General features: G+C 37.9%; 1 protein-coding gene across 3 annotated transcripts in view; it reads left to right on the plus strand.

Annotated features, from left to right (window-relative positions):
* The window catches only part of AGXT2 (alanine--glyoxylate aminotransferase 2), a 48,294-nt gene extending 25,435 nt beyond the window's left edge, over nucleotides 1-22,859 (plus strand). For all 3 annotated transcript variants that reach the window (XM_044664379.1, XM_044664396.1, XM_044664388.1), the window contains exons 8-14: nucleotides 8,028-8,128; nucleotides 8,761-8,853; nucleotides 11,769-11,901; nucleotides 12,848-12,939; nucleotides 19,964-20,113; nucleotides 21,290-21,388; nucleotides 22,520-22,859. In XM_044664379.1, coding sequence (XP_044520314.1) covers nucleotides 8,028-8,128; nucleotides 8,761-8,853; nucleotides 11,769-11,901; nucleotides 12,848-12,939; nucleotides 19,964-20,113; nucleotides 21,290-21,388; nucleotides 22,520-22,636 — 785 coding nt within the window. In that variant the 3' untranslated portion in view covers nucleotides 22,637-22,859. The remainder of the gene's footprint in view (nucleotides 1-8,027; nucleotides 8,129-8,760; nucleotides 8,854-11,768; nucleotides 11,902-12,847; nucleotides 12,940-19,963; nucleotides 20,114-21,289; nucleotides 21,389-22,519) is intronic.
* Nucleotides 22,860-23,342: the final 483 nt, after the last annotated feature.

The raw sequence follows: 23,342 nt of genomic DNA on the forward strand, positions 1-23,342 counted from the left end.
TTCAGCTGAAAGTGAAGCAAACACTGATTGTTGCAAAGAAGCGGGTGTGGCCTTGGCCCCAAGAATGGAGGGTGAGGGTAAACACACCAAATTTGCTGAGTATCCTGCCCTCAGAATGTCCCTCCCCCAATGAGAGATGTAAGAGCTATGAGGTTTAGTTTTGATGCTCTCTTTGATTTAACTTATTTCTCCTTGTAAACTGCCCTGCTCATTCCTGTCTATTTCTTTAAAGTATGAGGGGAGAGTTTCCTCTAGTCAAGAGTCCTCCTTAGAGCCTTTGTTCTGACCTCAATAATGGAAAAACTTCAGTGACTCAGAACACCTGCTGGTTTATCAATCAGATACATCTATCAGGAGCAATGGTAGTCCTGCTAAGGACAGATTCCTACATTCAGGGTCCTTGACACAGTTTTTCCTTTCTTCGATACATATCAATCAGGTAATGAAACCTTTCTGCCACCTCAAAGAGTTCCATGGAAATACTTTCTTTGCCTCTGGACCATTTCCTATGAATCCACAGTCCCTTAGGAACTACAATTTTAAATGCCACCATTCAAATAATGCTGTCATTGTCCACTTATTTCAGTCTTGTCCAACTTTTTGTCACCTTATTTGAGGTTTTCTTGACAAAGATATTGGATTGATTTACTATACCTAACTCATTTTACAGTTGACAAATCTGAGGCAAACAGGGTTTTATGAGCATCTCAGATTAGATTTGAATATAGAAAAATAAGTCTTCCTGACTCCAGACCTGGCACTCTATCCCCTGTATCACCTAGCTCCAAATAATAGGAACCTCCAGAGTAATTTTTTAATATTTAGTTGGCTTCCTCCTGTGCCATTTGTATAAACTTCCACTTTACCCTTTCCCATAAGCCCATCTTTAGTCATGCAGTTCTAGAGGTCAGTAGTAATACCTCTATGATATGTCTAAAATGTCTTTCCCCATAACTCCTTAATGAAATCATACTCATCCTTGAAGATTTAGATCAAGCGGCAGCTCCTCCATGAAATTTTCCATGGACTATATTCCTCAGTTAGAAATGGTCTTTTCTTCCTCAGCTCTTAGATAACAAACATTTAAAACTTCCATAATCTGGCCCTTACCCACCTTTCTGGTCTTATTTCATACCACAATCCTTCCCACATTCTCCATTAGAGTCCAATTAACCTGCTGTTTCCTGTATGGGACCTCCAATTCTCTGTGCTTTGCTCATGGTCCCTCATGTCTAGAATGTACTTCCTCTTCATCTTGACCTCCTATAATTCCCAATTTCTTTTAAACTATAGCTCAAGCTCCACAGCCTTTTCTTTTTTTAGACCCTCACCTTCCATCTTAGAAACAATACTAATTATTGGTTCTAAGGAAGAAGAGCAATAAGGGCTACACAGTGGGGGTTAAGTGACTTGCCCAGGGTCACACAGCTAGGAAGTGTCTGAGGCTAGAGTTGAACCTAGGACCTCCCATCTCCAAGCCTGGCTTTCTATCTACCTAACTGCCCCCATGAGACCTTTTTCTGATTTCCCTGGTTATTAGTACTCCCTGTCTCCTGAAACTTCCTTGTATTACTTTATATATACTCTGAATTTATTTATAGACCTATCATTTCCCTTGGGGTCAAGGATTATTTTGTTATAAACTTTGTACTCTAACTCTTCAGCAAAGAGTCTTTCCCAAAAAGGCCCCTCAGTCAATTTTTGTTTAATTAAATTCCCCTATTTCTCTTGCCTTTTCCTTCTGATTTGAATTCATACCTGTGTGGGGTTGGTAAAAATAATGGGTATTAAGACATGAAGATATGACAATATATTTCATTGGTATTACTAATAAGCCAGCAACAGAACCAGAAACCATTAACATGACATATTACTTCCTACACCATGAACAGTGATCAATAATGTACGGACTAATAAGACAAGCTTCAAACTGAATTCTTATGCTAGCTGTAGCTAAAAATGTCTCCCACCAAACCTCATTGCCACCACTAATGATATGTCGTCCCAAGAAAGAAATTTTTAAATGCTTTATTTCTACCTTTGAATGTCTATCCTAGAGAGCTGCTATAAAATACATCCTGGTAAACCAAGGCTTTTCTTCATTACTTACTGTGACTTCCAGAATAAGTTTATAATAACTTGCCTCCCTCATCTCACTTTAATTTCTGTTTTCTTTTAGTTTTTCATTTTCACTGCATGTGGCTTTATTTGCCTTCTTTCTCTTTCATTAGAATGTGTGTTCCTTAAGGAAGAGGTAGCATGGAGTATATTAGTGACTAGCATAGAGAAGGGTTAGGATGTTGGACACGCATCCAACTTCCACTTCTGGGACTTAGAACTTATGTTTGCTAAATGCTTTGGTGAGTCTCTTAATCACTCTGAGTGTTGAGGAACTCTATAATTCTAAATTAGACTCACTTCTACCTGAAATCATAACATGAAAGGTCCTAGAGGAGCCCAGTTCTCCCATAAAAGCCCTATCAAAGATCTAAAAGGATATTTTATCAAACAATGAATTAAAAGTTTTTTTTAAAAACTGCACACATACCAGAAAGCTCCTTCATCCAGTGCATAATAGCAGAGAAGCATGTCCAAATGCTTGTAGGCACTTAGAAAAGGGATGAACCAGAGGAGAGAGAAGCTAGAGTGAGATTCTACAAATGGGAACTGAAGCCAGCAGGATTTTTGTTCTGGGCTGTGAGAGGAGTAGTAGGGAACAGCCAGACTTGGATAGGTCACTGTGCAAGGAAACAGGGCCAGGTGGTACGTAACTCAAGGCACTCAGAGCTAAAGCAAGAGATAGGACCAGTGCATCATGGAGCACCAAGGTCTCTTCAAGAGCTCTAATATCTGTATTCCTCTCAGCAATAACAAAAGACAGGGACAACTCAGTGCTCAGGCATGTCAGGGGGCTTTGCAGAATGTACAAGACCAGTATAATCTCTGGCTCCCAGCCAATACCTGCCAGAACCACAGCTGGGGACAGAGCCAACTCCCAACTATGCAAGTTGTTATAAATTGTTTATACATTTTGTATATATCTATATATAATATATTATTTATTATGTATTACATGCATAAATATATTATGTATTTATGTGTTATTTTGATATTTGTTATATATAATATATAAATATGTTGTATATTTATATATAATGTATATAAATATGTATAACATTTATGTAGTATATATATAACATATGTAACAACAGCTGCATAAGCAGAAAGAAAGAGATATAGTATCAAAACCCACATTCATGTTCAGCTAACTGGAAACTGAAGCAAAAACCAGAGAATGGAGAAGCATAGTTCCATCTCCAGAGCAATAGTAACAGTGACATTCATATTCCCAAGGAGACAGGACTAAACAAGGATTTTATGCCTTCTTTAAGAGAAGTGTGAGGGAGAGGAAAAAACTGGTTTTGGGTATAAAGTCCTAATTCAGTAACTGAGACTATAAAACTAGTAAACAAATGCAAACAACAACAACAACAACAACAACAAACCATAGAAACAAATCCAGAAGAAAAAGATATTGCCCAAATAAACATAAATACAGCCTCAGAGACCAGAATGGTCATAAAGCCTCTGATGGTGCCTGGAAGAAGTAAAGCAAAAGATGAAAAATTAAATTAGAAGTCTTAAGGGAAAAAAAATGAAAGGAGAAAAAATAGCTTCAATGAGAAGGCTGAAAAATTCACTCAAGTAGTAGATGCCCAAAAAGTTCAGTGAAACAAACAGAACTCAGTGATTCCAAGAGACAAAAAGAAACACAAGAACAAAAGCAAAGAATAAAAATTAGATCATATGAAGCATTTATTTCTGGAAACAAATGACCTAAAAAACAATTCAAGGAGAGATAATTTAAGAATCATTGAACTACCTGAAAACCATGGCCAAATAGAAAACCTGGCTATTATTTTTCAAGAAGTTATAAAAGAAAACTATCCAGATCTCTTAAAACCATAACACAATGTAAAAATAGAAACAATTAGTCACCTCCTGAATGAGATCAAAACTGAAAACACCTAGAATGTAAAAGGTAAAATCCACAGATTACAAAACAAAAAATCCTGAGGGGAAAAAAATATAGCCTGAAAAAAACAGTTCAAGTATCAAGGAGTCACTGTCAGAATCACACAAGACTACAGCCATAGTACTGTCAAGAAAAGAAAATCTTAAAATACAATATTCCAAAAGGTAATGGATCAAGTCTTAGAACCAAGCAAAATGAGCAATTACCTAGCAAAATGAGTTTAATCTAACAGCTGGAAAATAAACCCTTAATAAGATAGAAGAATTTCAAATATTCCTAGTGAAAAAGCCAAATTTTAAAAGACCAACATAGTTAAAATCCAAACACAGAAGATAAAGAAAATCTAGAAAGGTAGATACAACAAAGAAATTGCAAAGGGCTAAATGATGATAAGGCATTTACATTCTATTTTAGAAAGATGAGACAAGTGCCCCTTCAGAATTCCATTAGCTTCAAGGATAACAAAGAAACTACAAGCAAAAAATGTGGGGGCAGTTTTCCTTTGACTTGTTGGTTTTAAGTGGGAAAAAATGGGAGGAAAAGAAAAGAATATAGTAGGAAAAAATAAGGAAGAAAATGGAGGAATTTACTGTTTTTTCTTAATTGGATTTGTGAGAAAGGGTAAACAAACAAGGAGGAGAGAATGAAATAGTAGGTGTTATGTGAAGACATGAGTAGCCATATTTCTGGGGGTGCAAGCTGGCAGTTGCCACTTTAGAACACAGAACCTGGCAGAGCACCCAGGCCATGTGCCAGGGTGTCAGTTAAAGACAGGGTATAAAAGGAGGTCTCCAAACCCCTCGAAATTCACTTCTCTGACTCACCTGGAAGGTTAGGGAGGAAGGAGGGGTTTGGGGGGGGGCCCAGCATGGTTTTGGGGAGATTCTCTTAAGCAGGTAGGGACCTTTCAATTATAAGTCAAATATTCAATACTTCTTAGGCATAGTTAACATCTTTACATACCAGCTAGGGAGAACAGCTGCAACCAAGAGCAACTGCAACTGACCCAGGGGCTACCCAGCCTCTGGGCCCAGCAACAAGCAACAGAGTTGTGATTTGCCCTCAAGGGTGTCTCATTACTCTGCTCCTAGAAATATCAACTTGTGATCCAAGATTAATCAACATCAACAATTTAGGCAAGCTCCTAGGGTTTCCTTCACCCACCTACCTCCCCTTTCCTTCCCATAGTTATTTACAAATAAACCCTGGTTAACCTTGAGCCTAAACACTCTTGGAGCCTTGCTTACCTACCATCAACCATCCTTAATAGCAGACAGATCAGTGTTACAGCTTAGTGGAGCAGGCCATTCCAAGCAGTTATCCATTTCCATTTTAGCTTTCAGGAAGTTTCAGCCAACTTCCTGGAGACATTTTTAACTGTCTTGGCTGGAATGGTTCCAAGCCCTGAACCTATTAGCAGAGAACCTTGGGCTTAAAGGGGACCTGACCTAGCTGCTGTGGGAGGTTATCCAACTCTCATACAGTCTTGGTTTGGGATTCCCTACCCTTCATATTTCATCAACAATATCTGCCTTGGCTGCTCCTATAGTACCCACTTTACACCTACATTACATAGGAACCTCATGAACTTAACTCTTATCTGATCCAGGCAAAAGAAGATTAAACATGTATGTGTATACATGAGTCTGATGTGAAAATAAATTCACTAATCCAGTGGAGAAACTAGAGAGGGGAAAGGATTTGGGAATAAGGAGTTTAAAGAGAAGTAAAAGTCAGGAGCAAGCAAAACAAACTTCAACTTAGATATAGAGATTTTAAATGAGAGACAAAAAGGGAGAGAAAATATAAGTCAGAAATAAAGGTCTGAACTTGAAGAAAAAGGGAGATTATACCACTTCAGTTGTATATTATTAATATTGATAATGTTACGTTTAGCTCTTCCAGCATCTTCTTTGTGAAGATAGGACTAAGGGCTAAATAAATTTAAAAAAATAAGTGGACATGGAGAAGGGAAGAAAAAAATTAAAAGTCATAATCATGAAAATGAATGAGATGAAATCAGCCATAAAATGAAAAGCAGGATCCAACATGTTGTTTATACAAAATGTAAAGATTCACGCAGACTTTAAAAAACAGTTAGAAAAGGATTTTTTATGCTCTGACTTTTATTATTACCACTTGAATGGCTTTAGTTAAGATTTAACCACCATAAACTTCAATTTCCTTATCTTAAAATTATCAGGTTGGATTAGAGAGATTCTTTACAGCTCTATAACTCTGGTTCCCCCACCCCTTTTCTCCATAACATACCATGAGTGCAGAATTATTCCAATGTTAGGGAAATTGCAAACATAATGGGCTATATTAATAATGAAAAGTCATTTAAAACCACACAATTATATAATATATAGGGGGAGAGCTTTTGACAAAGAACAAAATATTTTTATATTTAAAAAAAACTTAAAAGTCATAGGACTAAATGAATTGTTCTTCAATATAATAGCTATTATGAACCTAAAACCAAGAGTTGACATTATACATAATGGAAATATGCTAGGAATCTTTACAATAAGAGCAGGGGTAAGCAATGATGTCCATTGTCATCACTGCTGTTTGATATAATTCAAGAAATAGAAATGTAGTGAAGAAACATAGACAAAGGAAACAAAATTACCACTTTTTACAAATAATATAAGTTTACTTAGAGAACCCTAGGGATTGAACTATAAAATTATTAAAAATTATTAATGTTTTCAGTAAAATCACATAAAAAACCCACAAAAAAGTCACCAACTTTTCTACATATTGTTAACAAAACTCAACAGAAAAATGTAGACAAGGAAATTTCATTCAAAATAACAATAGACTCAATGTATAAAATAGTTGGGAGTTGACTTATCAAGACACATTTAGAAGTAACATGAATATAGTTACAATCTTTGGAGAAACAAGGGCCATCTTAAAATGAGGAATTATTGATTGCTTTTTACTGTGCTAATTATAATTAAAATGGCAATATTGCCTAAATTAATTAACAGTCAGTGCCAGATCAATTAAACTACCAAATGGTTACTTTCTAGAACTAGACAAAGGAATAACAAAATTCATCTGGAGGAACAAAACGTCAAGAATCTCAAAGGAAATAATTTGAGAGTGGGAATGAAGAAAGCCAGTAGCACCAAATCTAAAACTATACTGCAATTTAAAAGAAAAAAAAAGCAATAATCAAAGAAACAAATTATGGCATTTGAATGCAATGGAATAGTTTGGTCCTCTAAGAAATTATGAACAGGACAGATTCCAAGAAATCTAGAAAGACTTTATATGAATTGACACAGATTGAAGAGACAGTAATTTATATGACTATAGTAATTTAAAGGAAAATAATTTTGTATCACCCAAGAATATATAATACACTCTTCTTAATGAATGCTTGTTGATTTGTAACTCTAATCAATACAGTGACCTATCAGGATTTCAGAAGAGTGATTCTGAATCATGTATCCAACCTCTTGTCAGAGAAATGGTAAACATTACATACAAAATCAGACATTTTCAGATATAATGAATGTATGCACTTTTCACTTAAATATATTTATTAAATATAGGGAATTTTATTCTGAAGGAAGGATGATTGGAAGCTCTGTGGGAGGAAAGACATAATAATATAAAGTAAGAAGAAAAGAAGTAAAATAATATCAATGAACTATCAAAAATATGCAAAAGAAAGCAGAAGGTAACAGACAAGCTACAGAGCTAGTATTATTGTGTTAAATTTAGAATATGCTTTTCAAAAACAAAATGTACATAATAGAATTATTTCACATACATTTTTATATACAATTCTTTTCTAGTCTTCTTTGTCTATGGATATGTTCAGATTTGTTGAAATTTGTCAATTTCTTAATTTTTTAAAAGATCAGATGTTATAGGCAGGTTTCTATCCCAAGAAAACTGGATATCCTTGACATAGTGTCACTTCTTGAATGCTATTCTCTCATCCCATTATATTTTTATCTTCACCATGCAGGCTGCTGTGAGGCCAATAGCCAATACATTGAACAGTTCAAAAATACATTGCACACTGTGGTAGCCAAAGAAATTGCTGGCTTTTTTGCAGAACCTATTCAGGTGGGTATTTCTGTTCATGTTAGAACTTTATTGAATTGAATGGGAAATTACCCCAAGATTAATTTATCTCTTTTGCAGAATACCCAAGTAGATTGACAAATGGTACCTATCTAGCACAACCTCAGTTCTTAAACTCCACGTGTCATCTACTCTCCTTGATAAAGTACAGAATCCTACTTATACAAGGGATATTCTGAGGTTGTGCAGCCCATTTCCCTGACTTCAGGCAGGACCAGACTTGAACAGCTTCTGACAGATGAGTAGATACTGTTTTTAAAGTTCTCCCTAGAAGACAACTTCAATTTACCTGAGCTGATCATTTAACAGCATTAACTACTATTAGAGTCTTTCTTACCATCTGGGCCTTGGGTCTTTAAGCCTAGGTTCTCTTTTCTCACCTTAGAGATGAACAATTCTATTCATTCTTTCTCCTAGAAGTGCTTCATACCTATAAAGGCTCTGATTTTGAGGGGCATCTCAGAAAAAAGCCTTCCACAGATGGCTTGGGAGGGTATTAGGCTTTGCTATTATTAGTTATACTAAAAACTGTACCATATATTTGCGTGGAGATTTCTAGTTTCAAAAGTCTTGCTTATATCTCCAAATGACTTCCTACATTTGGCTTCTTGCAGGGTGTCAATGGAGTGGTTCAGTACCCTAAGGAATTTCTGAAGGAAGCTTTCCAGTTGGTGAGAGAGAGGGGAGGCGTGTGCATTGCTGATGAAGTGAGTATCCAGGCAAAGGGCTCAGCATCCCATGGGAATAGAAAATCCAGAACTATATCAAAGATGGGAACAATCTAGCAGAGGCTGTAAAGCACAACTAAAAGAAAATGAAACTGACTTTTTTTGATTGTCTCATTTTTGCCAAATTAGAGCTGACACATCCTAATGAGGTCTCTCCTGCAGAGCAATCACCTTAGAATCATAGACACACTGTGTAGCCCTGCTGCCATTTATATCTGGGGATAATAGAGAAAGCTATCATAGAGGACTTTTCCTGACTTCAGGTCCAGCACTCAAACCTCTGCACCACCTAGATGTCCCCATCCTTGCATTACCTCCTCAGATTTTGGTGGAATCTAGATTTTCTCTTAAGCGGATTATCCAGGACATACTTTTAATCTTATACCAGCTTCCCACTCCCATCCCTTCCCTTTCCTGATGCCCAGTCAGCTATCCTTCATCACCCCACTTCTGCATCCTCTTGGCTGCTTCTTTTTAGGGCATAGTTGGGGAGCATAGCATTGTAGGATTTGCTTAAGTAGTTTAATTAGGAAGACAAATCTGTTGCTTAAAATAAAATCATGTCAGCTAGCAATTTTTAACCCCAATAATGTCAAAAGCTCCAGTATACCTGTTCAATATACCAAAATCTCTCGATTTGAAAATGAAAAGTCAACACAGCACATGGTATAGAGCAACGTTCAGCAACCTTTTTGGCCATGAGAGCCATAAACGCCTGTGGAAGGAGGAGGATGGAGGCGGAAGGCGCTGGAATATGGGGCTGGGGCTGAAGGGCCCCTTGGGGCACATCCTGGAGCTCTGCCTGGACTGGCCGGTCGGGAAGTGGAGCGAGATATGGCTCGAGAGCCATACTTGCTGACCCCTGGTATAGAGAGTCAACACCAAAGTCATGAAGACCTGAGTTCAAGTCCTGCCTCTGGCACAAAATGGCTATTTGACCCCAAGCATGTCACTACTTAGTGATCAGGGCAACTCTCTAAGACTATGCTAATCTGATTTGATGGAGAAAATAGAGAAAGTCTCTTCACCAGAAGATTCATAGACCAGAGAAAGCACACACTTGGTTTAAAAAGTATCAAAATAAATTGAGGAAAGACCAATATGAATATTTTCCAGAATGCACATTTATTCCTTTCATGGAATAAAATAATTAAAAATGGATTCACAAATTGTTACCTTATAATAGAGGTCCTTGAATAAATTATTTTATGAATATTTTATTAAGCACCTATCATGGGACAGCTAACTAGCACAGTGAATAGAGTGCCAGGGCCTCAGCTACTTCCTAGCTGTATGACCCTGGGCAACATATATATATATATATATATATATATATATATATATATATATATCCCTTATTGCCTATCTCTTGTCCCTTTTCTGTCTTAGAATTGATACTAAGACAGAAAGTAAGAGTTTTGGGTTTTTTTGGGGGGGAAGAGTATCTATTATGTGCTAGGCACTGTGCTAAGTACTAGAGATATAAAACTAAACTAGTTCCTGCCTTCAAAGAGTCCCCAGCCTAATGAGGGAGATATCATGTAAACAACTATATACCCACAAGATATATAGAGGATAAACGGGAGCCAGAGAGAGAGAGAGAGAGAGAGAGAGAGAGAGAGAGAGAGAGAGAGAGAGAGAGGAAGGAAAGAAGGAAAAAAGGAAGAGAGGGAGGGAGAGAGAGAAAGAGAGAAAAAGAAAGGAAAAGAGAGAAAGAAAGAAAGAAAGAAAGAAAGAAAGAAAGAAAGAAAGAAAGAAAGAAAGAAAGAAAGAAAGAAAGAAAGAAAGAAAGAAAGAAAGAAAGAAACAGAGAGACAGAGACAGAGAAAGCTATTGGTCAGGGAGAGAAGAAAAAGGATGGGGATTCCCTCAAAAAAGCAGATAGTAAAATCAAAATCCAAGAAAGGGTTTTATACTTGACTAGTTTGCCATATATAAGCATTCTGAAACACACAACTGTCCTATGCTGACACTTTGCCACCTATTTACGAGTTTCTGGAATAACAACTCTAAAGACCACATATCATCTCGCCCACCCCTTTTCCTACCACACTTACCTCCTTCCTCAAAAAGAGAGATCAATACTGGGACTCCTATGGCTCAAAGCTATGTTATCTTAGTAACTTATATGGGAAAGATTGAAGGCTGAAGGAAGAGGAGACAGTAGAAGTTGACATGGATAGATAGTGTCATAGAAACAACAAACAATCCCTTGGACACACTTTGAGAGATAATAGAGGTTAGAAGGACCTGTCATGCTATCATCTGGGGGGTTACAAAGAGTCAGACACACCTGAGCAACAACAATAACAAAATAGTTGATAATAATCTTGCCTGAAATTACTTTTTTAAAAAAACTTGTGTTCACTTGTATTCCCAGAAGACTGTAAGCACCTCAAAGGAAGGAATTAATTCATTTTATTTTTGTGTAATTAGCATTTACTGTTGTGTCTTACATTTGGAAGAGGCTTAATAATTATACATTGAGTTGAACTGACTCAAATGTAGCACTTCAATGTATAACTCAGAGCCCTCCAAATAGTCAGTGTTAAGTAAATGTTTTCTAATTTTGAAGATGGGATGATGATGAGATCGTGCCCATATTAAAAAGTGAATGTTGTAGGAGCAACTAGGTTGCTCAGTGGTTTGAGAACCAGGTCCATAGAAAGGAGGTTCTCAGTTCAAATCTGGCCTCACACACTTCCTGGCTGAATAACTCTGGATAAATCATTTAACCTCCATTGCCCAGTCCTTACCACTCTTCTGCCTTGGAATCAATATACTACATTGATTTTAAGACTGAAGATAAGGGCTTTTTTTTAAGTGAATGTTAAAAGAACAGTATTTCTCAAAAAAAAAAAAAAAAGCCTGATTTCTGAACTTGCTCTCACAAGGTACAAACAGGATTTGGCAGGCTGGGCACTCATTTCTGGGGATTCCAAAGTCACGGAGTCCTCCCTGATATTGTCACCATGGCCAAGGGGATAGCAAATGGCTTCCCCATGTCAGCAGTTGTAACCACACCAGGTAAGACCAATATTCAGTTTGCTTCTGTTGCCAGGACCTCTAGTTCACCATCCAAAAACATGAGTGTATTTTGTTTTCAGGCCAATGAAACATGAGGGTCATGTTCCAGGGTGTCAGTAGTGGACATATTTTCCAAGGGAAAGGGAGGGGTGAGCAAAGGCTGGTATAATCAGATATGATGAATCTGGGGCTCAGCTCATCATCCTTAAGCCTTTGCTCTCCCCAGCAAATGGCATGATCTGTAGGAACAGAAGTGGTACAGAACATGACCATAATCACACAGACATCCAGAGGGCACATATATCACTGGTCTTGTCCACCATACCTTCCCAAAGATCCTTGTGTGACAGGTAGTATATTTCTAGAAAGTGTTAGTTAAAAGTTAGTCTGAATTTGACTGATTCCAAGAAATATCCTGGAAATTAATTTATATTAATTCTCTGATATATTTATTCCTTTTCTCTTCTTTGTTGAATGGAAGATAGTGAGATAATGGGCACTGTCTATTTCTCTGAGCATAAGGGAGGCAGAGGAGGAAAGGAATGCCAGTGTCTTTCTCCATGCCTCATTAGTTTTTGAGGTATGGAGGTCATTCTTACAATGTCAGGTAAGTACTATCTCTTTGACAGTTATTATATGAGTAAAGAATGCATGATATCATTGTCAACACAAAGCAAAAGATGGTTCAGATTGTGTGATGAGAAACTGGGAGAAAAAGAGGTGAGACTCATATTCTATGCATTAGATTTTTATCTGGGAGCAGCTAGATAGCTCAACCAGAGAGCCAGGCCTAGACACAGGAGACCCTCATTCAAATCTGACCTCAGATTTGTGTGACCCTGAACAAGTCATTTAACACCAATTACCTAGCCCTTCACTCTTCTGCCTTGGAACCAATACAGAAGGTAAGAATTTGTTTTAAAGACTTTTATTTTTCTTCCTGTAGAGATTGCTAACTCCTTAACTAAATCCATGAGTTTCTTCAACACATTTTCTGGAAACCCAATAGCTGGTGTGATTGGATCTGCTGTACTTGACGTAAGTACCGATGACTCATTTCTTCAAGTGCAAATATGGAAACCGTCAAAGACAAAATCAACAGTAGAGGTGGGCAAGGTGGCAAGGTGGACACCTACCTAGGATGTAATATACATGGGAAGTCAGGCAGACAACATGCATTTTTTAAGCACTGATTATTGCCAAGTAGTATGTTAAGTGTTGAGCATACAAAGGTAGAATATCCACCAACCTAGTTATTTTATTCCATTAGAGGACACTCCCCCAGACATATATATATGTGTGTGTGTGTGTGTGTGTGTGTGTGTGTGTGTGTGTGTGTATACATATATATATATATATATATGGAGAGAGAGAGAGAGAGAGAGAGAGAGAGAGACCTTGTTTTATGTAGCCAATACATTCCAAGACCCTTTGTGTAAGGTGAAAATCACACAGAATAGCTAACCCCATTATTTAGTAAGTATTTCTTATATGAACATACCAAGGCACTTTACAACTTTTCTTAGGTTTATCAGAGCATCACTAGGATCCTAAAAGGTGGAGGTGAGGAGGAAGTGACTTCTAGGTATAAGGGACAGCCATGAAAAAGAAAAGAAGGGAGAAGAGGTTTCATATAAGTAAAATCATACCACTATGGCTGGATCACGGAGTGAGTGAAGGGGATTAAAGTATAAGAAGATTGAAAAAGTTAAGAAAAGAAGAATTCTAAATAACAAACAGGAATTTCTATATTTTTTGAGGCAATAGGGAGCCACTGGAGTTTGTAGAGCAGATCAAACTTGTGATTTAGGAAAACTACTTTAGTGGCCATGTGGAGACAGGTTCAAATGGGAAGATGCTTGAGACAGGAAGACCAAAACAGAAAGCTATTATTATAGTCCAGGTAAGAAATGATGAAGACTAGATCTAAGGAGGTAGCTGTGTTAGTGGAGAAGAGACGAAGAATGTAAGTGAAATTATGGCAAACACAATGAAGGACATATTTTTTCCTATTTTTTTAAAATTTAGAATATTTTTCCATGGTTACTGAGCCAGTGAATTACTTCTAGGTCATCAAGCTTCACCTATTCTATCCTGTGGGGAAATAATACAGAGAAAGATATTATCACAAAGGGGTTTAGTCTCCATCCACTTACCATCTTGGCCCAGAAGTTATCAAGCTAGAAATATCCACCATTACCAAACAGTTAACTGACTTCCAACTGATTAGAGGGAGAGAGGGAGGTGAAGAAGTACTCCACAAGCTCCTGCCCCTCCCATCCAGTCAAGCCTGCCTGTGTTTCTACAAAGACCAGGGATTAGGGAGACTTCATCGACACTGACCCCTGTTCCTAATCCTACATTACATGATTCATGATTTCCCCGCTCCCTCCTCTTCCCTCCCACCTCCAAGAGTTGACAAGTAGTTCCCCTGTGTTATACATGTATCATTGTTCAAAGCCTATTTCCATGTTATTCATATTTGCAGTAGAGTGATGTTTTAACATCAAAATCCCAATCATATCCCCATCAAACCACGTGATTGATCATATATTTTTCTTTTTTTGGTTTCTACTCCCACAGTTCTGTCTCTGGATGTGGATAGCATTCTTTCTCATAAGTTCCTCTGGGTTTTAAGGACATATTTTTAATGACTTTTTTTGGATTGGTGGGTCTGAACTCATGATTTCACCAATATGGGGAAATATTTTAGTTGAGACTTCCCACCAATGCAAATAAGTAGTTTGTTTGTAACTTCCATTCTTCTAAGGTTGTCTGGGTTACTGAGAGATTCAGCCAACTTCTCCAGGTCACACAGCCAGTATGCAACAAGCACTGGACTTGAGCCCAGGTCTCTCTGACTCCAAGGCTGGATCTTTATACCCTCCATAGACATATTTTTAGGGCCAGAAAATTCCACCCTTTGTGGCAGCAGACATTTCTCTTGAGAGTCAATTCCCAAGTGATAAGGTAAAGATTGGAGGATTCCAATGGCTACTAAAACAAAGGAACAAAATTTTCAAAGATTTCTCAGGATATACAACTGTCTTGTCCAAGCTTTAGTCAAAAATATAATATATTTTCACAATATGTCCACATTCTAGCCCACTTCACTGAGTTATAGTGAAGTTGTTGTTGTTTGGTCAGTCATGTCTAATTCTTCATGATCCCATTATGAGGTTTTCTTGGCAAAGGTACTAGAGTGGTTTGCCTTTTCCTTTTCTAGAGGATTAAGGCAAATAGAGGTGAAGTGACTCATACAGGGTCAAACAGCTAGTAAATAACTAAGTTCAGATTTTAACTCGGGTCTTCCTGACTCCAGGTCTAGTGCTCTATCCACTGAGCCACCCAGAGAGAACAGTGATTTATAAACCATGAAGCTCTATAGAAATGGAATCATTAGCAATAATTACTATTTTTGCTATCATATTATTTGGGTCCTGCCTTTAAAAACATAAAGGTAAAATGGAAATTTGGTATACAATAATGAACAGAAGCTGCATAGGTGGCTACAATACATCATTCTATCAACCCTTAGAAAACTCACTTTGGGGACCAGAAGCACTAGAGAAACAATATCCTTACCAAAGCTTACCCTCAAACTATCCAAACTATCCAACACACACACACACACACACACACACACACACACACACACACACACACACATACACACACACAGCTAATAGATGACACTTGGGGCAATTAGGTGACTCATGTTGAGCCTAGAGTCAAAAAGCCCTGAGTTCAAAATCCAGCCTCAGACACTTACTAGCTATGTGACCCTGGGTAAGTCAATTAACCTTGTTGGTCTCAGGTTTCTTATCCATAAATGAGCTGGAGAAGGAAATGGCAAAGCATTTCAGTACCTTTGCCAAGAAATCCTCAACTGGGTTCACAAAGAGTTGGACATGGACTGAAATGACTAAACAAAAAAACAGAAGAATGCACTACAAACTATTTTTGTTAGCAAGTGAAGCTCCATTAGTGGTTTACTAATCATATTCTCTATTTTTCACTTTGTTAGTACTGTTCATTCTGCCTTTCCTTCTTACTTTTTCCTTTGCTGACTTAAATGAAGGCAGCTGACTGACATGTAGTTTGATGTGTTGGAAGGAGCCATGGACTTGGGGTCAAGAAAGCTCGAGTTCTACCTCAGATGTTTTGTAGAGTTGATGGGACGTGACATGATCAAACCTATGGAGGGATGTGGCATGGTCAAACATAAAATCTAGGAAAATTACTTTGGCATCTGTATGAAGGTTGAATTGGAGTGAGGAGAGACTTGAGACAGGGAAAATCAATAGAAAATTACTACAGTAGTCTAAGAGAGAAGATGAAGGCTTGAAGCAGGGTGGGCTGTGTGAGTGACAAAGAGATGACTTTGGTAACTATTTGTATAATAATGGACAAAATGAGTTAATCTCTCAGAATCTCTGTTTTCCATATATAAAATATTAAAAATGCTATTTGTTATATCTATTTCGTAGGGTTGTTGGGGAGCTCCAATGAACTAACATGTAAAGTGTTTGATAAATCTTAAACCATTCTATAATTGTTACTATTAGATCACGTTGTACTGCTGTAGGCTACCATATACAGCAGTCCATAAGAATATCCAAGCCTTGTGGGAGTGACTGAGTGGTTACTTCTCCTGATGTGAATAGTCCTAGGCTAGAATTAACAGCGAAAACATACTTCTTTTTGAAACACTTTTTAAAAACATACCTTATGACTTATAATAGATATAAAGCACTGGTTCCAAAGCAGAAGAGGAGCAAGGGCTAGGCAATTGGGGTTAAGTGACTTGCCCAGAGACACACAGATAGGAAGTGTTTGAGACCAGATTTGAACTCATGTCCTCCCAACTTCAGATCTGGTTCTCTATCCACTGTGCTCCCTAATTAGTCCAACTATCTTATTGTAGAAATGAGAAAACAAAAGCCAAGAGGGAGCTTTTTGATCAGCTTTAGATCACACAGGAAGTTTGTAGCAGACCCAGAATTTGAATCCATGTCATCTCCATAAGGGATTTTTTCCATATGCTCTGAATCTACTTGATAATTAAGAATTAATGTTGGTCATTTCACCATGTACTTTTCTTTGTTTCCATCCATCTGACCCCAAGAGTATTTCTCCTTTTGAATCTTGATCTATTTTTGATAAAACTTATTTTAAAGATATGTACATTATTGAATTAAAGAGACAATATATTTATATGTGTGGATGTATGTATATAGGCAGAGAATATTTAAGTGAAAATAGATGCCAGGACCTAGATTTGATGAAAGGCTTTTTGCATCATCCTGAAAAAAATTGTTGCCCTTTGTACCTAACCTTCTCAAAAAGACTGTCTACAATAGGTGCTTCCACTTCCCCTACTCTCATTCTCTTCTTAACCCCTTATAATCCAGCTTCTCGCTTCATCCCACTGAAATGGCTCTTTCAAAAACTACCAATGATCTTTTGCCAAATCCAAAGGTCTTCTCTCAAAATTACTTTTGCTTGACCTCTCTGCAGCTTTTCACACTGTTGATCAATCTCTCTTACGTGGAACATTCTTCCCTCTAGGTCAGTGGTTCCCAAACTTTTTTGGCCTACCACCCCCTTTCCAGAAAAAATATTACTTAGCCCCCTGAAAATTAATTTTTAAAAATTTTAATAGCAATTAATAGGAAAGATAAATGCACCTGTGGCCATCACCGCTCCCCTGGATCGCTGCAGCACCCACCAGGGGGTGGTAGCGCCCACTTTGGAAATCACTGCTCTAGGTTTTCAAGACACCATGACCTCTTCATTTGCCTCCTACCTTTCTGATCTATTTTTCTCTCTGCCTCCTTTGCTGAATCCTCCTCCAAATCATGCTTTCTATTCATAAATGTCTCTCAGAGTTCTATCCCCAGCTCTCTTCTCTTCTCCCTCTATACTACTTCCCTTGGTAATCTCATCATGCCCATTGATTTGATTACTGTCTCTATGCTGGTGATTCTCAAATCAACCTATCCTACCACAAACTATCCATCAACCTCCAATCTCACATCTCCAACTGTTTTTCAGACATTTCAAACTGGACATCTAGATTCTCATGTTAAACTAAACATGTCCAAAGCAGATAAACCCTTTCCACCCCCATCACCTTCACTGTCACTATAGAGAGCAATAGCATCTTTCCAGTTTTGCAACCTACGAATCATCCTGTATTCCTCACTATCCTTCACACTCCATATCCAAGATGTTTTTCAAGGCCTATCAATGTCACTATTGCAAATATGCCCCTTCTCTCTTCTGGGACTGCCACCAGCCTGGTGCTAACACTCATCATCTCACACCTAGATTATTGCAATAGCCTACTGTGTGACTCAGCTTCTACCCATTACAAACCATCCTCTATTAAGCCACTAAAATGATTTTCCTACAGCAAAGGACCAACCATATCATCCTCCTACTCAATTTATTACTCCAGTGGCTTTCTGTTGTCTATAGGAGCAAAAACAAAATGTCTGGTTAGCATTCAAAGTCCTTCATAACCTAGACTTCTCCTACCTTTATGGTCTTCTTGCAAATTATTCCCAACATGTACTCTCTAATTCAGTAACATTGGCCCTTCTGGCTGATTCACAAACAAGACATTCCAGCTCTCGGATACAGACATTTTCTCTGCCTGTCCTCCATGCCTGGAACACTCTCTCTCCTCCACTCTGACTGCTGTCCTCTCTGGTTTCCTTTCTGTCTCAGTTAAAATCCCATCTTCTACAGGAATCCCTGCCCAACTCCTCTTATATTTAGCACCTTCCTTCTTTTAATTATTTCCCATTTATCCTGTATATTGCTTGTTTGTATATACTTGTTTGTACATTGTTTCCCTCATTAGATTGTGAGCTCCTTGAGGACAGAAACCATCTTGGCCTCTTTTTGTATCTCCAGTACTTAGCCCAATGCCTGGCAAGTAATTGGTGCTTAATAAATGTTTATTGATTGACTAATTGTATCATCAGTGCCTATGGCAATGATGGCAAACTTATGGCACATGTGCCAAAAAGGGCATGCAGAGCCCTCTCTGTGAAAATGCCTACAATCACCCACCAGAGTTCATTACTAGAAAGCCAAAGGGACTTGAGGCAGAGATGTTCCCCTCCCCTTCTCCAAACACCTGAGGAAATTTTTCATTTCACCCACCTCTCTGCCCAGCAGCCCAATGGGAGCACTTCCTTCCTTCCCTATCTGGGGTAAGGTGCTGGGGTCGCAGATTGGGAGGACTCACATGATACAGATGGCAGCCTGTTGAGTCTGTGGTGAAGTTGATTCCCATGGTGGGATTAGAGAGGAGTTGGGTTTGAGGGGAGTATAGTTCACAGCATAGAGGGGAGTAGAGTACTCAGGCTACTCTCTTTCCCCTCTCCACATGCACCTCTTATCACCCAACCCTCTGCTCAGCTGTCCAATGGGATTGCTTCCTCCCTCCCCTATCTAGGGTAAGGGAAGCTGGGGGCGAGATGGGGGTGGACAGGGAACAGAACCTGAAAAAAAAAAAAAAAAAAAAAAAAAAAAAATGTCTGGGGGGTAGGGTAGGGCAGGGCACTCCATTTCTAAAAGGTCATTGGCTTATGGTATCAAATGACTTAGTGAAGAAAACATTGGTTAAGAATTTACTAGGGGCAGCTAGGTAGCTCAGTGGATTGAGAGTCAGGCCTGGAGACGGGAAGTCCTAGGTTCAAATCTGGCCTCAGGTACTTCCCAGCTATGTGACCCTGGGCAAGTCACTTGACCCCCATTGCCCACCCTTACCACTCTTCTACCTATGAGCCAATACACAGAAGTTAAAGTTATTAAAAAATAATAATTTACTGTGTGATGAGCATTGTTCTAAGAGCTGTGGATATAAATAGAAAAATAAGACAGTCTCTGCTCTCAAGAATCTCACATTCTAATGAGGAAGACAACATGTCTGAATGTATGGACCAAAGAAGGAAGACCTAGGAGCAGAATATTTACCTTTATGATCCAACAATCAACTTCTGCATTTGTTTCATTAAGTCTTCTGTGTTGCTTTTTCCATTACCAGGCAATTAAAGAAGATGGCCTACAGGAAAACAGCCAAGAAACTGGTTCCTATCTGCTACTGAAGTTGGCCAAGCTACAGAATGAATTTGAAATAGTTGGAGATGTCCGTGGAAAGGGCCTCATGATAGGAGTAGAAATGGTGCAAGATCGAGTGAGTCCTAGGTTTCTTCCCAGCAAAGATGCAGCAACCATCAGTCTAAGAAGGAAGTGCTATCTGAAAACTCAGATCCAGTTTTCTCTATGAAAGAGTATCCAAGGACAACAAAATTCAGTGGAACCCATTATAGATCATCATGCTGAATGTAGGAAACAAACAACTCTAGCAGATGGCACCAGAATCCCACTGAGCTGAGGGAGAGAGCACTGAGAGAGAATCTCAGGTCAATCTCATTATGAGAGGTGAACAGAGGCATCTAAGGATATATAAGTGGAAGGATAAAGAACAAGAAGAGCTCTACAGGGAGATGGAAGGCTACCCAAAATGCTGGGGTTTTGTTCTGATTTTTCTTCCAATTTCCTTCATACCTAACTCAAGCAGTTCACAATTTCAGGCTCTTGTCATCTCTTTGAATTGAACATATTAGAACTGAATCCATCATCTACTTTCCTCCCCAATCAGCTTCCCTTTCTACCTTCCCTATTTCTACTAAAAGCATCCATTTTCTCCCCATTGCTCAGAGCTTAAACTTTGGAGTCATCTTATAATTCACTCTCTCATCTATATCCAATCAATTACCAATCCCTAGTGATACTTTCTTTTTCTGTTGCAGTATCTCCTACATTAATCCCTTTCTTTTCATTTCTAATATCATCAATCTGACCATATGCAAAACACTTATACTCCCTGGAAATATTGTATTCAATTCTGGACCCTGGAATTTGGAAAGGACATTGATAAGCTAGAAAGCATTCAAAGGGGATAACCAGTGAATTATCTGTGATGTTGACTGGATGAACTTCATGCTCTTATGAGGATCAAGAATTTAGAAGAATTTAGTATGGAGAAAGGAAGATTCAGGGGAGACATAATAGCTTCCTTGAAGCATTTAAAAGGCCATTATATAGAAGAATATATATTATTCAACTTATTTTATTTGGCCCTACACCCATTGGAAGTTGCAGAAAGAAGTATTTAGGCTCAATATAAAGAAAAACTTCCAAAGAATTAGAGCTGTCCAAAATAAGCATTTCTATTGTAGAGGGGCCTCCAGGCCAGGTACAGGTTGAAGTAGGTGGCGTCTGGAGCCCTCCAACTGTGTCCATCGCATTTTCTTTAAAATTATGATATTAAATGCTTAAAGTTTTCTTTAAATAAATCTATTTACAGGAGAGTCGTCAACCTCTTCCTCTCAAAGAAATGAATCTAATCCATGAAGAGTGCAAAGACATGGGTCTTCTCCTTGGGAGAGGTGGACTTTTTAGTCAGGTATAAAAAAGCCTGAACTGCTTTTATTTAAGTGTCCAAATGTCCAACTAGTTGAAATCTGACTTAATTTCCTAATGGTGATCCCTTCTTGGTAGTGGCAGTGTGTACTAAGTGGCCTGCCCCTCCATTATATATATTTTCATATTCAAAAACATGGCTTAGCAATACTGATTATCATATCATATTGTCAAATCAGTAGCCATTTGCCTCTAAGTAATAATGTTTAGATGACATACAAAATGGCAGTGAACCTTTTCAGCTGTGAAACTGAGTAAAAGTGAATTCACTTTTCTATAGGAATGTGCCTTTTCAAGAAAAAAAAGTTTCCTTCCTCACTCTTGCCAAAGAAATTTTCCAAATGACCAACTAAAGTTATAAGATGTATATATATACATATACATGTATATATATACATATATGTGTACATTCATATAAATGTGTGTGTATGTATACAAGATGTCTATATCATTATAATAGTGGACAAAAAATAAATATTTAGCAAACTGAATAGTTAATATAAATCATACTCAGAACAATTCTTGCTATTTTTACACCAAGTTTTACTTCTATTATCTTTATCCACTCATGTAATATGGTCAGAGGTAGTTGGCTAGCATTTATTAAATAGTAAGTGGCTTCCAGAAAGTATATTCTCATGTGGTAAATGGTTTCTAGAAAGGGACAAAAATAAAACTAGCCTCAGATTTGTTCAAGATTTTTTTTCTCTTTGCTAGTCCAGTACTATATATGATAGTAAAATGTTCTCTATTCCCCAACTTCATTATATCCAGGAACTTTAAAAGAGTCTCCCATATGGGGCAGAGACTTAAAGATAAGAAGGGAGCATACCACTATGAATTCTTATCAAAATAATAGCATTTTCCTAGAAATATATTATCCTATTCTTGTCCTAGTCATGACATTTTTACTAGCAAGCCAGTGTTTTAAAATCCTAACAAGACAAAGACAATATGCAAATGTGTAAAAATGAACTATTGAAGATTAATTATTGCCAGTAATAGGAGCAGCATAATGCAAATAATACTCTCAGTTCCCTTTTAATGCCTTTCTATTGAACCACATTGACTTCCACAACAACCTAGGGTTTATTCTCTTCTCTTCCTTCTCCAGACATTCCGAATTGCACCCCCAATGTGCATCACTAAACAGGAGGCTGATTTTGCAGTGGAAGTATTTCATTCTGTATTGAGAAGACATATGGAAAAAAAAGCTAAAGGGAAGTTTTAAAAAAAAGACTTAGAAAACCCTCAAGACCTTTCCATCATGTACAAGAACTAACTGGAGTTGCATTAGGGTACTTCAATCCACAGATCATATACAGATCTGGAAAGGAAAGCTAATCCATCAGAAGGCAGGCACAGAGCCCAAAAAACTCTCAACAGGCTGGCATAATAGGCTAAGCTGACAAGACAATATTTAATAAGAATAAATGTGAATTCTTTGCTTTGAACTTTGATACTTGGAAGGATTCATGATTTCATGGGCATAAAAACTTTCTCCAGCGATTCAAATAGCAAATCATCCACATATTTTCATTCTCTGATTCTTGTCCACATTTTCCTAAACATCATCCATAGAGAGTTCATTGTTGTTAAGTCATTTTTTTAATCATGTCCAACTCTTTGTGACCCCTTTTAGGGTTTTCTTGGCAGAGATACTGGAGTGGTATGACATTTTTTTCTCCAGCTCATTTTTTAAATGAGGAAACTGAGGCAAACAAGATTAAGTGACCTGCCCAGGGTCATCCAGCTAGTAAGTGCCTGGTACAGATTTAGACTCAAGAAGGAGATTCTTCCTGAAAGCCAAGCACTCTATCCATGGTGCCACATCCCTGCCCTATCACAATTAATGCCTTCTTTCATTCAATATCCTAAACTTAACTTCAAAAATTCACTGGAATTTAGCACAGTGCCTGGCACATAAAAAGCATTTG

This window comes from Gracilinanus agilis, chromosome 1, assembly GCF_016433145.1.
Source record: "Gracilinanus agilis isolate LMUSP501 chromosome 1, AgileGrace, whole genome shotgun sequence".
NCBI classification, from domain to species: Eukaryota; Metazoa; Chordata; class Mammalia; order Didelphimorphia; family Didelphidae; genus Gracilinanus; species Gracilinanus agilis.